This window comes from Pan paniscus, chromosome 4 (assembly GCF_029289425.2).
Source record: "Pan paniscus chromosome 4, NHGRI_mPanPan1-v2.0_pri, whole genome shotgun sequence".
NCBI classification, from domain to species: Eukaryota; Metazoa; Chordata; class Mammalia; order Primates; family Hominidae; genus Pan; species Pan paniscus.
In genome coordinates this window covers 129,951,789-129,968,862 of record NC_073253.2, presented here as the reverse complement: position 1 = coordinate 129,968,862, position 17,074 = coordinate 129,951,789, and the positions used below count along the sequence as shown (strand labels likewise).

The following is a 17,074-nucleotide window of genomic DNA, read 5'->3' as shown; positions in this document are numbered from 1 at the left end:
CCTCAGCCTCCCATGTAGCTGGGACTACATGCGCCCGTCACCACGCCTGGCTAATGTTTTTGTATTTTAGTAGAGATGGGTTCACCATGTTGGCCAGGATGGTCTCAAACTCCTGGCCTCGTGATCCGCGTGCCTTGGCCTCCCAAAGTGCTGGGATTACAGGCATGAGCCACCGTGCCCAGCCCTTATTTTCAAAATATCTAACAATGAGAGTGGAATCCAAATTAATTTGAAGATGACATAAATGAATTAGAACAACTGCTTTAAGTCCAGAGGACAACCACTAAAATAGAATTAAAATCTTAACATCTCTTCTCCCAAAATTATACAGGATTAAAGACAAATGCCAGGGACATCTGTTTATGAGAACTAAATATTTATTTCTAGTTACCTCTACTAAGTATGAGCTCTAATTCAGGAATAGAAGACACTTAATTCAGTGAATAGCATTAACCTCTAGCACCTAAGTACAAAACTGCTAACTTCAATAGCTGTATTAACACGAAGTAGATACATTTAATGGTTTAAAGTCAGTAACTTCTTTCCAGTTCTCAAGACCAACATGATTTTAGCCAAGAATTTGTAACAGAAAACCACAGTAAAACTTTTAGGAGAAACAAAAACACTGGGCATATTGTGAATTATTTTTAGTTGTTAAAAAATGTAGGCAAGGCGTGGACGCTTACACCTGTAATCCCAGCACTTTGGGAGCCAGGGCAGGCAGATCACTTGAGCTCAGGAGTTCACACCAGCCTGGGCAACATGGGAAAACCCTGTATCTACTGAAAATACAAAAATTAGCTGGTTGTGGTGGCACATGCCTGTAATCTCAGCTACTCAGGAGACTGAGGCACAAGAATCGCTTGAACCTGGGAGGCGGAAGCTGCAGTGGGCCAAGATCCTTCCACTGCACTCCAGCCTGGAAAACAGAACTCCAGCCTCAGCAAGAGTGAGACTTACGTCTCAAAAATAAATAAAATAAAATATTAGCCAGGTGTGGTGGTACACACCTGTAGTTCCAGACTAGGAGGCTGCAGCTGTAGCCTCCTGCACCTCTGCATTCCAGCCTGTGTGACAGAGTAAACTCTATCTCTTAAAAGTTTTTTTTTCTGGGGCCGGGCGCAGTGGCTCATGCCTGTAATCCTAGCACTTTGGGAGGCTGAGGCAGGCGGATCACAAGGTCAGGAGATCTAGACCATCCTGGCTAACACAGTGAAACCCCGTCTCTACTAAAAATACAAAAAAAATTAGCCGGGCGTGGTGGCAGGCGCCTGTAGTCCCAGCTACTCGGGAGGCTGAGGCAGGAGAATGGCGTGAACCCGGGAGTGGAGGTTGCAGTGAGCCAAGATCGCGCCACTGCACTCCAGCCTGGGAGACAGAGTGAGACTCCATCTCAAAAAAATAAATAAATAAAAATTTTTTTCTGCCGGGCACAGTGGCTCACGCCTGTAATGCCAGCACTTTGGGAGGGTGAGGTGGGAGGATCACCTGAGGTCAGGAGTTTGAGACCAGCCTGATCAACATGGAGAAACCCCATCTCTACTAAAAATACAAAATTAGCTGGGTGGGGTGGCGCATGCCTGTAATCCCAGCTACTCGGGAAGCTGAGGCAGGAGAATCACTTGAACCCAGGAGGCGGAGGTTGCGGTGAGCCGAGATCGCACCACTGCACTCCAGCCTGGGCAACAAGAATGAAACTCCCTCTCAAAAAAAAAAAAATTTTTTTTTCTTATTTAAATATTTAATGTAACTTGATTTTCAAAGTAATACTGTGGCAACCAATGAGACAATGCCTCATCATTTTGATACTCTTTTTTTTTGAGACTGAGTCTTACTCTGTCACCCAGGCTGGAGTACTGTGGTGTGATCTCGGCTCACTGCAACCTCCACCTCTCGGGTTCAAGCGATTCTCCTGCCTCAGTCTCCCAAGTAGCTGGGATTACAGGCACATGCCACCACGCCCGGCTAATTTTTGTATTTTTATTTTTTATTATTTTTATTTTTTTTTGAGACAGAGTCTTGCTCTGTTGCCCAGGCTAGAGTGCAGTGGGCAACACTGGAGTGCCTTACGGGTTCAAGCAATTCTCCTGTCTCAGCCTCCTGAGTAGCTGGGATTACAGGCGCCCACCACCACTCCTGGCTAATTGGGTTTTTTTGTGTGTGTGTGATGGAGTTTTGCTCTTGTCACCCAGGCTGGAGTGCGATCATGCCATCTTGGCTCACTGCAACCTCTGCCTCCCAGGTTCAAGCAATTCTCCTGCCTCAGCCTCCTGAGTAGCTGGGATTACAGGTGCCCGCCACTATGCCCGGCTAATTTTTATATTTTTAGTAGAGACAGGGTTTTGCCATGCTGGCCAGGCTGGTCTGGAACTCCTGACCTCAGGTGATCCACCCACCTCGGCCTCCCAAATTGCTGGGATTATAGGCGTGAGCCACCGCACCTGGCCTTAATTTCTGTATTTTTAGTAGAGATGGGGTTTCACCACCTTGGTCAGACTGGTCTCAAACTCCTGACCTAAGGTGACCTGCCCACCTCGGCCTCCCAAAGTGTCAGGATTGAAGGCATGAGCCACCACGCCCGGCCTTGTTACTCGTTGCTAACATTATTCTTTTCCCGACTTATAATACTTAATGTAATGCTAGAAGAAAACACAAAAATGATAATATTGATTGTATTCAGTAGTAGAATATGGGCAATGGTTTTACCCCCTCATCTGTTTTCTACATCTTGCTGCAACGATTATATTACTGCTAAAATCAAAAGCTCTCCTGCCTCAGCCTCCCAAGTAGCTGGGATTACAGGCACATGCCAGCACACCAGGCTAATTTTTGTATTTTTAGTAGAGACAGGGTTTCACCATGTTGGCCAGGCTGGTCTCAAACTCCTGACCTCAAGTGATCCGCCTGCCTCAGCCTCCCAAAGTGCTGAGATTACAGGGGTAAGACACTGTGCCCAGCCTAAAATCAAATTTCTTACTTTATAAAATATCTTATTTAAATGAACACTCTTATTTCCATTACATCCCAAGATGATGCTTTAAAATATTTTACTTACATAAAACTGCATGTAGCTAACATTGATTCCAGGGAGGGGAAAATCAAATTTCAAAAGCTTGTATTTTTCCACTGCTTGTATAAATGACTTTTATTTAGTTTCATAAGTATGTGTTAACAATTACGATAATAGTGGCAATCAAAATATATCTTGTTTTTTTTTTTTTTTTTTTGAGACGGAGTCTGGTTCTGTCGCCCAGGCTGGAGTGCAGTGGCGCAATCTCGGCTCACTGCAAGCTCCGCCTCCCGGGTTCACGCCATTCTTCTGCCTCAGCCTCCAGAGTAGCTGTGACTACTACAGTCGCTTGCCACCACGCCTGGCTAATTTTTTTGTATTTTTAGTAGAGATGGGGTTTCACCATGTTAGCCAGGATGGTCTCGATCTCCTGACCTCGTGATCCGCCCGCCTCAGCCTCCCAAAGTGCTGGGATTACAGGCGTGAGCCACCGCGCCTGGCTCAAAATACATCTTGAATGAAAAGGGTCAATATTTTAAAAGGATATTCCTAACATCTAACATCATGTCAAGAAAAGTAGTAATTCTCCTCTTGCATGCACCCCCAAAAGCCACCTGACTTTATAGCCATGATTTTTTAAAAATCTGCATAGCAACAAAAAAAGTAACAAAACGCTAAGAGCTTTTTTCCCAATGGTAGTCACAGCCCAGCGGATGGCAATGGAATTCCTGAGGAACTTTAAACTGTAAATTCCTGTAGCCTATCCCTAACCAAAACTAGATTTTCTGGAAAAAATGTGATTTTAATGCACAGAATTCAGCTAATATTCATCTTTCTACCCTAAGTCAAAACTTGAGGATTTGACTTTGTTTCTTGGTTCACTTACCTTCTTGGTTGACAGCTGAATTAAATAAGGGCTGGGGTACATCTCTATATGATGATGTCAGGGGCGTGAGGGCCCTCACTGGGGGTGGGCCTCCAGCTGGAGGGGGCCCATGAGGAGCTCCTGGTTGAAAAGTTGTAGGCAGAGGTGGATTCACTAAGGGAGGTACAGAAGGACCTATGGAAACATTGGTTTTTCACACGTCACTTGAGAACTCAAGACTATGGCCAAAATCAGCCTTTTACCAAAGCTGAGTAACTTCCAAACTTACATTTAAATTATAATAACCAAAGAGTTACCAGAAACATGTTAACTTCCTAAATTTACAATTTTTCAATCTACATGCATATTTTACAAATTTCTCTCTCTTCCTTCTCTCCCTCCCTCCCTTCCTTCCTTTTTTCTTTCTTTCTTTCTTTCTTTTCTCCTGCCTGCCTTCCTGCTTTCCTGCTTTCTTTCTTGTCGCCCAGGCTGGAGTGCGATAGCGCTATCTCAGTTCACTGCAACCTCCACCTCCGGGGTTCAAGAGATTCCCCTGCCTCAGCCTCCTGAGTAGCAGGGACTATAGGCATGTGAAACCATGCCCGGTGAATTTTTTGTATTTTTAGTACAGCCAGGGTTTCACCATGTTGGCCAGGCTGGTCTCGAACTCCTGACCTCAGGTGATTCGCCTGCCTTGGCCTCCCAAAGTGCTGAGATTATAGGCGTGAGCCACTGTGCCCGGACCATATTTTACAAATTTCTAACTCTCCCCTACCAGGCCTCTTACCTGTCAATTATTAAAGCAGAGTAAATATAAAATTTGGATTAAATCACTTTTAGAGTAGATACATTGCCCTGTTTGTTTTTATTATCAATATTTTAAATCTTAATAAAATAGAGACGGGGTCTCATTTTGTTGCCCAGGCTGATCTTGAATTCTGGGGCTCCAGTGATCCACCTGTCTTGGCCTCCCAAAGTGCTGGGATTACAGGCGTGAGCCACTGTACCTGGCCAGCCCTGTTTATTAATTTTTCATTAACTGATCATTAGATTCAATAGGCCATGTGTCATATTCTAGTCCAAATTAACATGAATAAAATTTCAATGTTATTAATTTTGTAATATTTTGTTAATTTTGTTTACCAACATAGTCTGTTCCATTAACATCAACTAAGTTTAGAGTGAGCCTAAAAATAGAGGGCTGGGCCAGGCACAGTGGATCACCTGTGGTCAGGAGTTCAAGACAAGCCTGCCAACATGGTGAAACCCCATCTCTACTAAAAATACAAAAAATTAGCCAGGTGTGGTGGTGGGCACCTGTAATCCCAGCTACTTGGGAAGCTGAGGCAGGAGAATCACTTGAACCTGCGAGGCAGAGGTTGCAATGAGCTGAGATCTCGTCACTGCACTCCAGCCTGGGCAACAAGAGTGAGACTCTGTCTCAAAATAAATAAATAAATAAATAAATAAAAATAAAAATAGGGGGCCAGGAGCAGTGGTTCATGTCTATAATCCCAGGACTTTGGGAGACCGAGGCAGAAGGAACACTTTTTTTTTTTTTCTGAGACGAAGTCTCACTCTTGTCCCCCAGGCTGGAGTGCAATGGCGCAATCTCGGCTCACTGCAACCTCCGCCTCCTGGGTTCAAGCGATTCTCCTGCCTCAGCCTCCGGCAGCAGCTGGGTCCACAAGTGCGTGCCACCACGCCCGGCTAATTTTTGTATTTTTAGTAGAGATGGGGTTTCACCATATTGGCCAGGCTGGAGGCTGATCTCAAACTCCTGACCTCGTAATCCACCCGCCTCAGCCTCTCAAAGTGCTGGAATTACAGTCGTGAGCCACCACGCTCAGCCTGAAATTTTTCAAAATGTTTCACCAATACTGTTAAATACTCCAGTATCAAGTTGAAAAATTGCCTATTAGGCTGGGTGCAGTGGCTCACGCCTGTAATCCCAGCACTTTGGGAGGCTGAGACAGGTGGATCACAAGGTCAGGAGTTTGGGACCAGCCTGGCCTATATGGTGAAACCCCGTTTCTACTAAAAATACAAAAAATTAGCTGGGCGTGGTGGCGCATGCCTGTAATCCCAGCTACTAGGGAGGCTGAGGCAGAAGAATTGCTTGAACCTGGGAGGCGGAGGTTGCAGTGAGCCGAGATTGAGCCACTGCACTCTAGCCTGGGCGACAGAGTAAGGCTCCGTGTCAAAAAAAAAAAAAAAGAAAGAAAAATTGCCTATTACTGAATCTTACAACTGCTAACAAGACTATCAGTGCCTTCTTGACAAAAGTGAAGACAAAGATTATTGCCATGTAACTCCCTTATCAAAGAAGTGGTCACACATATCTATGGCAGTATAGACAAGTCAAAGGAACAAAGGGGCAAGGTACATTGCCAACTCAGCATGAACAAGAATGTAAAATACATCTGGCCACAAAGATGTAACAACCTACAACCTAATGTTTAACGAATAAAAGTAAACTTACAGAGATTTTCACAGCTTTTAGAAGACTATTTTTGAACAGATAATCATATATTTCATAAAATGAACATTTTTTCAAGTTGAAGAATTCTTATTTACGACACTGATAGCTAGAGTTTCAGAGTCTGCCCTCTCAGCCCCTAAATGAGTATAATGATGCTTAAAGGTGGCCTATTAAAAAAATTCAGGAAAATTTAATATATGAACTAAAAACTTAGTATAACTTAGATACTCACAGCTTTGATATCAGACTATCAGGTACTAACTCTCAGTTATGAGTTGGAAAAAAGAAAAAAAATGAGGAATTTGAAGGTTCTTTGAAGGTTCAAATGAGAAAAAAGAAGGTTACTTTTTAGGTTCATTTTATTAGTTTATATGTTTTTATTTCCCCTTCTTTCATAAGTTTCAGCACTTTTTTTTTTTTTGAGATGGAGTCTTGCTCTGTCGCCCAGACTGAAGGTAGTGGTGCAATCTCAGCTCACTGCAACCTCCGCCTCCCAGCTTCAAGCGCTTCTCCTGCCTCAGCCTCCTGAGTAGCTGGGATTACAGGCACGTGCCACCATACTTGGCTAATTTTTGTATTTTTAGTAGACACGAGGTTTTCACCATGTAGGCCAGGCTGGTCTCGAACTCCTGCCCTCAGGTGATCCGCCCGACTCAGCCTCCCAAAGTGCTGGGCTTACAGGCGTGAGCCACCATGCCCAGCCTCAGCACTTATTTATGTCTCTCTCACCAAATCTGTAGTGGAGACAAGGTACTCTGAGGGTTTCTATTATAGCTAAAGAAATTTCAGATTATTGATAATGTACCTTTTTAAGAGAAGCTACACCTACTCTTAGTATTTATTTATTTTTAAATAAAATTATTTTAAAAAATAGAGATGGGGTCTTGCTATTTTGCTCAGGCTAGTGAACTCCTGGCCTCCTGGCCTCAAGTGGATCCTCCTGCCTTGGACTCCCAAAGTGCTAAGGATTATAGGCGTGAGCCACCACGCCTGGCCCTTAAATAGTTTTTAAATAAATGTTTTCCCAAACTATTTTATTGTGGCTTTGGGCAAATTATTCAAGTCTTATACTTTAGATCTGTAAGAGATTGTTACGAAGATTAAACAAGATAATGCAGGCCTGGCTAGGTGGCTCACACCTGTAATCCCAGAACTTTAGGAAATCCAGGCAGCAGGATGGCTTGAGGTCAGCAGTTACAGCGAGCTATGTTGCAGTTAAGTGAGCTATGATCGTGTTACCCTACTCTACCCTGGGCGACAGGGTAAGACCCTGTCTATACAAAAAAATAAAGAACAAAAGATTAGCCAGGAACTGTGGTACGCCTACTCAGGGAGGTGAGGCGGGAGGATAGCTTGAGCCCAGGAGTTTGATGACACTAGGATTGCACCACTGCACTCCAGCTTGGGAAACAGAGAGACAGCCTATCTCTAAAAAATAAAAAGCAAAACAGAAAAACAGATAATGATATAAAAGTTTGATAGAGCCTGGAAAATAATATAGATAACATTTTTTTTAACACTTAAATTTTTTTTTTAGACCAAGTCTCACTCTGTCACCTAGGCCGGAGTGCAGTGGCACAATCAGAGCTCACTGCAGCCTCAACTGCTGGAGCTCAAGCAATTCTCCCACCTCAGCCCCCCGAGTAGCTGGGACCACACATTCATTCATTCAAGTGATTGATGTGTGCCACCATATTCATTCATTTCAAGTGATTGATGCTCACTCATGGTATCAAATGAATTAGAACAAAAGTAACATGAAGGATTTTAGCTTTACTAATTACAGGTCAGAAGATTTCCACAAAGAAACTTAAGTTTCTAGAAGAAGCTTTAATCTTTACAAGGCCAAAATGCATTCACCAGGGCCAATGTCTGATCAAAGGCTTGGAAAAATAAAGTTTCAGCCATTAACAATTTACAAGCCTGATGGAGTATATGCCATATAAACATACATGAGGTTAAAAAGGTAACTATTGATATTACTATTTCACTTGGAAGCCTACACTATTTCATAAACTTGAGGCTGTCTGCTGAGAAGTATCAACCTGCAGATCCCAATACAGAATTTTAAATGCTTTTCAAAGAAATACTGGCTCACACCTGTAATCACAGCACTTTTGGAGGTCAAGGCGGGCGGATCACGAGGTCAGGAGATCGAGACCATCCTGGCTAACACGGTGAAACCCCGTCTCTACTAAAAATACAAAAAATTAGCCGGGCATGGTGGCGGGCACCTGTAGTCCCAGCTACTCGGGAGGCTGAGGCAGGAGAATGGCGTGAACCCGGGAGGCAGAGCTTGCAGTGAGCCAAGATCACGCCACTGCACTCCAGCCTGGGCAACAGAGTGAGACTCCGTCTCAAAAAAATAAATAAATAAAATAAATAAATGTGGCCAGGTGTGGTGGCTCACGCCTGTAATCCTCGCACTTTGGGAGGCTGAGGTGGGCGGATTACCTGAGGTCGGGAGTTCAAGACCAGCCTGGCCAATATGGTGAAACCCCATCTCTACTAAAAATACAAAAAGTTAGCTGGGTGCAGTGGCACGTGCCTGTAATCCCATAATCCCAGCTACTCTGGAGGCTGAGGCAGGAAAATTGCTTGAACCCGGGAGGCAGAGGTTGCAGTGAGCTGAGATTGTGCCACTGCTTTCCAGCCTGGGTGACAGAGCAAGACCCCATCTCAAAAAAAAAAAAAGAGAAAAAAGAATGAAAAAAAAAACTACTAATGAGTGTTATAGCTTACTTAATTTGTCTAGCAGGCTTTCTGGTTTTTGCTGGAAAGCCAAAAAACAAAAAACAACAAAAAACTACTAATAATTTTAAAAGTCACATTTTCCATATGGTTTTCAGGTTTCAAGTATTATTTCAAACATCTAAATAAGCAAAAGTTTCACATTTCTACATTTTAAGCACTTCTATAAGAATACTACCTGACTTTATGAAGCTATTTTGAAGTGAAGGATATCCAGAAGAAACATATTGATGATTTGTGGTTAAACTTGTATTTCCAGATACAGTTGGTTGGGATGATGCACGAGGACAATGGTTTGTTTGTGAGGCTGTGGATGGATAGTTATATTGCCAATTCAAAGGTGGTGGCAGGTTGGCTTCAGGAAGAAAGCTACTAGAAGGCATTGGTGTAGTAGATGGGTTCTGAGAAGCAGGTAATGGCATTCGGGGAGCAGGACCACTATGAAGCAAAGGTGTCACTGGATTAGAGGCCACAGGTGGTCTATTAAGAGTCTGCCCAGATCCCTGAGAACCACCATAGTTAGACTGTCCAGAGACTGGATTCAAAGTCTTTGCTGGTATTGGATGAGGGTAGGATCCTGGAAGCTGGAAATTGTATCCTTGGCTCGCTGACTCTTGTGAAGACAGCAATGCATTTTGGACAGGACCTTCCAATAAAAGGAGGAAAAATTAGTCTTACCAACGAATATAGCAATACTTTAAGAAATAAAGTAAAACATATATTCTTACAGTCAGCAATAAAAACACATAACTCAATTAAAAAATAAGCAAAGGACTAAAATAGACATTCAAATATACTTCCAAAGAAGATAGCTAATAAGCACATGCCAAAACATTCAACATCATCAGTCATTAGAGAAATACAAACATCATTAGTCATAACAGAAATGTAAATCAAAACCACAATAAAGGCCAGCGCAGTGGCTCACATCTGTAATCCCAGCACTTTGGGAGGCCAAGGCAGGTGGATAGCTTGAGCCCAGGAGTTCAAGACCAGTCTGGGCAACATGGTGAAACCCCATGCCTATAAAAAAAACAAAAAGTAGCCAGCCTTGATGGTATGTGCCTGTAGTCTTAGCTACTTGGGGGGCTGAGGCAGGAGGATTACTTGAACCCAGGAGGTCAAGGCTGCAGTGAGCCAAGGTCACACCATTGCACTCCAGCCTGGGTGACAAAAAAAAAAAAAAAAGATGGACTAAACAGTAGCAAGTAACAGAGGGAATACAGAGATGTCTCAATAAATGAAAACATTTGTAAAAAAAAAAATATATAAGCATATGTTGGGTCACTTGGATAAAAATAGGCCATCTCACAGCCCAATGTTGCCACAAGATGTCCTGGCCTAGTTTCATATTTGTATTACAATTTTATTTACTTATTTATGGATTGATTGATTGATTGAGACAGCACTTTACTCTGTCATCCAAGCTGGAGTACAGTGGCACAATCATGGCTCACTGTAGCTCTGACCTCCTGAGCTCAAGTGATCCTCCCATCTAAGCCTCCTGAGAAGCTGGGACTACAGGCATGCGCCACCACGCCGGCCTAATTTTTTTTTTTTTTTTTTGTAGAGACAGAGACTCACTATGTTGCCCAGGCTGGTCTCAAATTCCTGAGCTCAAGTAATCCTCCTGCCTCAGCCTCTATAAGCGCTAGGATTACAGGCGTGAGCAAACAGGTTGTATTTACAATCTTATCACAAGCTAATACGCTAAAGAGGTGCCTTCAAGCCAGGTGCAGCCAAGTGAAAGCCAAATACCATCAAAATGTACAAAATAAGCAAAAATTTGACAGGTCAATAAAGATGAAAACATGCTGGGCATGGTGCCTCACACATATAATCCCAACACTTTGGGAGGGCAAGGTGGGCAGATAGCTTGAGCTCAGGAGTTCGAGACCAGCCTGGACATAATAGTAAGACCTCGTCTCTATAAAAAATATAAGAATTAGTTGGGCGTGGTGGCGCCTGCCTGTAAGTCCCAGCTACTTGGGGCTGAGGCAGGAGGATCACTGAGCACAGGAGGTTAAGGCTGCAGGGAGCTGCGTTCATGCCACTGCACTCCAGCCTCTGTGACAAAGTGAGACCCTGTATCCTGTCTCAAAAAAAAAAAAAAAAAAAAAAGAATATGAGGTCATAAGGCCAACTGGCAGGAAGACAGATACAAAAGAACTTGTTTTGTGGTAGTCACCATCATAGACCTATTGTGAGTAACTATTACATGAAAATTTTTTTTTCTGACGTCCCTCCCCACTATGTGAAAATCATATATGGATCAATTACAAGTAGTTCACAAAAAGTGTAGTAATAAATATATAATGACACCTTCACTAAATGGATAATTTTTTTTAAATTCTGAAGTCATTACTAAGTAGCCATCAAAATAATGGGTCAGTGAGGCCGGGCGCGGTGGCTCACGCCTGTAATCCCAGCACTTTGGGAGGCCAAGGCAGGCGGATCACGAGGTCAGGAGATCAAGACCATCCTGGCTAACATGGTGAAACCCCATCTCTACTAAAAATACAAAAAAATTAGTGGAGCGTGGTGGCGGGTGCCTGTAGTCCCAGCTACTCGGCAGGCTGAGGCAGGAGAATGGCGTGAACCCAGGAGGCAGAGCTTGCAGTGAGCCGACATCGCGCCACTGCACTCCAGCCTGGGTGACAGAGCAAGATTCCATCTCAATAAATAAATAAATAAATAAATAAATAAATAAATAAATAAATAAATAAAAATGGGTCAGTGATTGTGAAGGGGTCCAGAATACGCTACTACGGCATAAAAATTATTTTAAGCAGAAGGCATTTGAGTTCCTAAAATCTCTTATCTGCCTAAAACAGAGCCTTCCAAAAGAACTCAATTGTCATAATCTACTTCCCAGGGGCAACCAGGAAAGATGTCAATCTGACTCATGACCTGAGATGAGAAATTTCCACACCACACCTAAACAGATATCATCACAAAACTATCATATCTATTCTAAAAGCCCATTTATCCTTCCTATAAGTCGTCTGTTTTCCAGTAAATGTCCTCTCCCCCACCCCATTCTTCCCCTATTAAAATCGTGTAGAGGTTGGGCATGGTGGCTCATGCCTGTAATCCCATCACACTGGGAGGCCAAAGCAGAACGACTTGAGCTCAGGAGTAGGAGACCAGCCTGGGCAACATAGCGAGACTCCATTTCCACACAAAAAAATTAAAAATTAAAAAATTAGCCAGGAGTTGTGGCACATGCCTGTAGATCTAGCTTCTCAGGAGGCTGAGGCAAGAGGACTGCTTGAGCCCAGGAGTTTGACTTCAGTGAGCTATAATCAAGCATTCCACCCTGGGCTACAGAGTGAGAACGTGTCTCAAAAACAAAAAGGAAAAAGTGAGCATGATAGTCACCCAAGTAATGTTCCAACATATTCAAAATTAAAACAATCAAATCAACTGTGGTTTCAAACAAAATGTAGCATATTGTTTAATGTTTTAAAATTGAATTATATTGCTTTTGATTTTTTTTTGAGACAGAGTCTTGCTCTGTTGCCCAAGCTAAAGTGCAGTGGTGCGATCTCGGCTCACTGCAACCTCCGCCTCCTGGGTTCAGGCGATTCTCCTGCCTCATTCAGCCTCTCGAGTAGCTGGGATTACAGGTGTGCACCACCACGCCTGGCTAATTTTGTATTTTTAGTAGAGACGGGATTTCACCATGTTGGCCAGGCTGTTCTTGAACTTCTGACCTCAAGTGATCTGGCCACCTCAGCCTCCCAAAGTGCTGGGATTACAGGCGTGAGCCACCACGCCCAGCCATATGTTGATATTTTTAATGTTTGGTTTTACAATAGTACAACAGCTATAAGCCTATGAAGTTTACATCTAGTTTTGTGTTTGCATATACACATTTAATAAAATAATTTTTGCCAGGCATGTTGGCTTGATCTTGTAATCCGAGCACTTTGAAAAGCCAAGGTGGGAGCACGGCTTGACCTCAGGAGTTCAAGAACAACCTGGGTAATATAGTGAGACCTCGTCTCTACAAAAAAATAAATAATTAGCCAGTTGTGGTGGCACGTGCCTATATTCCCAGCTACTTGGGAGGCTGAGGCGGGAGGATCACTTGAACCCAAGAGACCAAGCCTGCAGTGGGCTGTGATCATGCCCCTGCACTCTAGCCTGGGCAACAGAGTGAGAACCTGTGTCAGAAGTAAAATAAATAAATAAATAATTTAACATTGGGATGGCAGAGAAATATTTAGTATCTATACATTACTCAAATTTTTAAAAACTGATTTGAGGAAACAGCATTCATGGGATTTTATGTGGAATTGAATATGGGTGATGAAGAGAGGAAAAAATCTAGGATGACTCCTAGGTTTCTGACCTGAGCAACCTGGTGGATGGCCGTGTTTATTCATTTGAACAGAAAGAGAAAAGAATAGAAATGTAGGCCAGGCACGGTGGCTCATGCCTGCAATCCCAGCACTTTAGAAAGTCAAGGTGGGAGGATCACTTGAGGCCAGGAGTTTGAGACCAGCCTGGGCAATAGCAAGTCCCTATCTCTACAAAATATAAGTTTTGGTTGTGTGTGTGTGTGTGTGTGTGTGTGTGTGTGTGTGTTTCAGAAATGAGGTCTCGCTCTGCCACCCAGGCTGAAGTGTCACAGCTCACTGCAGCCTCGACCTCCCAAGCTCAAGCGATCCTCCCACCTCCCCTCTTGAGTAGCTGGGCCTACAGGCGTGCACCATTATGCCTGGCTAATTTTTAAATTTTTTTGTAGAGATGGGGTCTCCCTAAGTTGTCCAGGCTGGTCTCGAACTCCTGGGCTCAAGGGATCTTCTTGACTCGGCCTCCCAAAGTACTAAGATTACAAGCATGAGCCACTCCACCCACTTGATCAAGGATCAAGGATTACTTGAGCCCAGGAGTTCAAGGCTGCAGTGAGCTATCATTGCATCATTGCATTCCGGCCAGGGCGACAGAATGAGAGCTGTCTTTAAAAAAAAAAAAAAAAAAAAGTCGGGTGCAGTGGCTCATGCCTGTAATCCCAACACTTTGGGAGGCCGAGGTGGGTGGATCACCTGAAGTCAGAAGTTCGAGACCAGCCTGACCAACACGGTGAAACCCCGTCTCTACTAAAAATACAAAAATTAGCCGGGCAAGGTGGCACACGCCTATAGTCCCAGCTACTCAGAGGCTGAGGCAGGAGAATTGCTTGAACCTGGGAGGTGGAGGTTGCAATGAGCGGATATTGTGCCACTGCACTCCAGCCTGGTTGACAGAGCAAGACTCTGTCTCAAAAAAACAAAGGTAGGGAATGGCAAAGGGAAGAGAGACCGAAGAGTTATTTTAAACACACTAATTTTCAGGTGCCACCAAGAAATCTAAGTGGAGATGTCCAGTATAAAGATATTTATCTGCGCTGGGCGCGGTGGCTCAGGCCTGTAATCCCAGCACTTTGGGAGGTCAAGGCGGGCAGATCATGAGGTCAGGAGAGCAACCCCATCTCTTCTAAAAATACAAAAAATTTGCCGGGTGTGGTGGCACGTGCCGGTGGTCCCAGCTACTCCGGAGGCTGAGAAAGGAGAATCGCTTGAACCCAGGAGGCAAAGGTTGCAGTGAGCCAAGATCGTGCCACCTCACTCCAGCCTGGGCAACAGAGCAAGACTCTGTCTTAAAAAAAAAAAAAAAGATATTTATCTGCAGCCAAAGTGACAGATTTCACCTTAAGATATAATTATGGGAGTCACTGATCTATGCATAAGATTTAAAACCATGGGAATTAAAGACACCCAGGGAGTATATAAGAGTAAGAAAAATAGGTCACCTTGAAGAACACCAATATTTAAGGAGGAGAGAGAAAAAAACAATCAGAAATGGAAGAAATATTGAGAATACTGCTGTTGAGAAATAGCAACCAAAAAAAAAGAAAGAAAACCATAACTACCCTTCTGGTGATATCCTAGAAACCAAAGAAAGCAATTGTTGTAAAAACAAAATAACAGCCAAAGGTATCAAATGCAGCTCGGAAAATGAGAACTGAAAAATATTTTTCTATTTAATAACCAGGAAGCCATTTGTGGCCTTATTTATTTATTTATTTATTTTGAGATGAATTCTTGCTCTGTCGCCCAGGCTGCAGTGCAATGTCATGATCTCGGCTCACTGCAACCTCCACCTCTCGGGTTCAAGTGATTCTCCTGCTGAGAATCACTCAGGAGGCTGAGGCCTCCTGAGTAGCTGGGATTACAGGCGCACACCGCCACACCCGGCTAATTTTTGTATTTTTAGTAGAGACAAGGTTTCACCATGTTGGCCAGGCTGGTCTTGAACTCCGGACCTTGTGATCCACCCACCTTGGCCTCCCAAAGTGCTGGGATTACAGGCATGAGCCACCACGCCCAGCCTTGTGGCCTTATTAAGGACAATTTTGGGATGTATGGGTAAAGAAGCTAAATTAGAAAGTTAGAGGCAAGAATGAATGCAGATGAGTGCTTCCCACCCAACCAGCAGCTTCAGAATCAGAGGAACCTGCTATAATAATGGTACAAATTGAGATCCCAGGTCCCACCTTTGTAAAATCCTATTTCATAGGATTCAAAAGGATCCCAGAATCTGCATTAGTAAAAAATCTCATGTGGCCGGGTGCGGTGGCTCACACCTGTAATCTCAGCACTTTGGCTCAGGCGGGCAGATCACCTGAGGTCAGGATTTTGAGACCAGCCTGGCCAAAAAGCTGTAAGTTTCTTTAGGAAAGCCTGGGCCAGGCGCAGTGGTTCACACCTGTAATCCCAGCACTTTGGGAGGCCAAGGTGGGAGGATCACGAGGTCAGGAGTTCAAGACCAGCCTGGCCAAATGGTGAAACCCATCTCTACTAAAGACACAAAAAAATTAGACAAGCATGGTGACGCACACCTGTAATCCCAGCTACTTCAGGGACTGAAGCAGGAGGATTGCTTGAACCATGGAGGTTAAGGCTGCAGTGAGCCAAGACTGCACCACTGTACTCTAGCCTGGGGAACAAAGTGAGACCATTTCTGAAAAAACAAAACAAAACAAAACAAAACTGCAGTTTCTAACTGGCTTTGCAAGTTGATTCAGTCAATAAAGGCACTAATTAATGGTGGGAGCCATTATTTGCCTTTAGCGTTAATACATGATAATCAGATTAAGATCCATTAGTTTAAGGTCTTGTAGTCTGCTATCAATTTTTGCAAAGGAAATATGTATACACAAAGACTTAGAAAAACCTCTCAGCTGGGCGCAGTGGCTCACGCCTGTAATCCCAGCACTTTGGGAGGCCAAGGCAGGCAGATCACGAGGTCAGGAAATTGAGACCACCCTGTCCAACATGGTGAAACCCCGTCTCTACTAAATATACAAAAATTAGCTGAGCATGGTGGTGCACGCCTGTAGTCCCAGCTACTCGGGAGGCTGAGGCAGGAGAATCACTTGAACCCGGGAGGCAGAGGCTGCAGTGAGCCAAGATCTGCACCGCTGCACTCCAGCCTGGGTGACAGAGTGAGACTCCGTCTCAAAAAATATATATATATATATATTTTTTGAAAAAGGCTACTGTTAGATCTTTTGTTTTTTATTAATGTATTTATTTTTGTGACAGGTTCTCACTCTGTTGCCCAGGCTAGAGGGTAGTGGCATGATCATGGCTCATTGCAGCCTTAACCTCCTGGACACAGGTGATCCTCCTACCTCAGCCTCCTGAGTAGCTGGGACCACAGGCTGGCACCACTATACTGGACTAATTTTTCTTACTTTTTTATAGATATAGGGTCTTCCTATGTTGCCTACCCTGGTCTGAACTCCTGGGCTCAAGCAGCCCTCCTGCCTTGGCCTCCCAAAGTGCTGGGATTACAGGTGTGAGCCACTGCACCCGGCCTATTTATTTATTTTTGAGACAAGATACTGCCGTGTCACCCAGGTTGCAGTGCAGTTGTGCAATTGTAGCTCACTGCAGTCTTGACCTCCTGGGGT

General features: G+C 43.9%; 1 protein-coding gene and 1 non-coding gene across 3 annotated transcripts in view; one reads left to right on the top strand and one right to left on the bottom strand.

The window, feature by feature from the left end:
• SEC24A (SEC24 homolog A, COPII coat complex component) overlaps window positions 1–17,074 on the bottom strand; it is a 77,852-nt gene that overhangs the window by 54,462 nt on the left and 6,316 nt on the right. For both annotated transcript variants that reach the window (XM_008954645.6, XM_003829270.7), the window contains exons 2-3: window positions 9,287–9,754; window positions 3,897–4,070 (exon numbers count right to left, since the gene is read on the bottom strand). In XM_008954645.6, the coding sequence (XP_008952893.3) occupies window positions 3,897–4,070; window positions 9,287–9,754 (642 nt within the window). The remainder of the gene's footprint in view (window positions 1–3,896; window positions 4,071–9,286; window positions 9,755–17,074) is intronic.
• Window positions 9,084–9,143, top strand: LOC112439941 (U7 small nuclear RNA). Its single transcript, XR_003028161.1, has one exon. It is a non-coding gene; the product is annotated as a U7 small nuclear RNA (small nuclear RNA).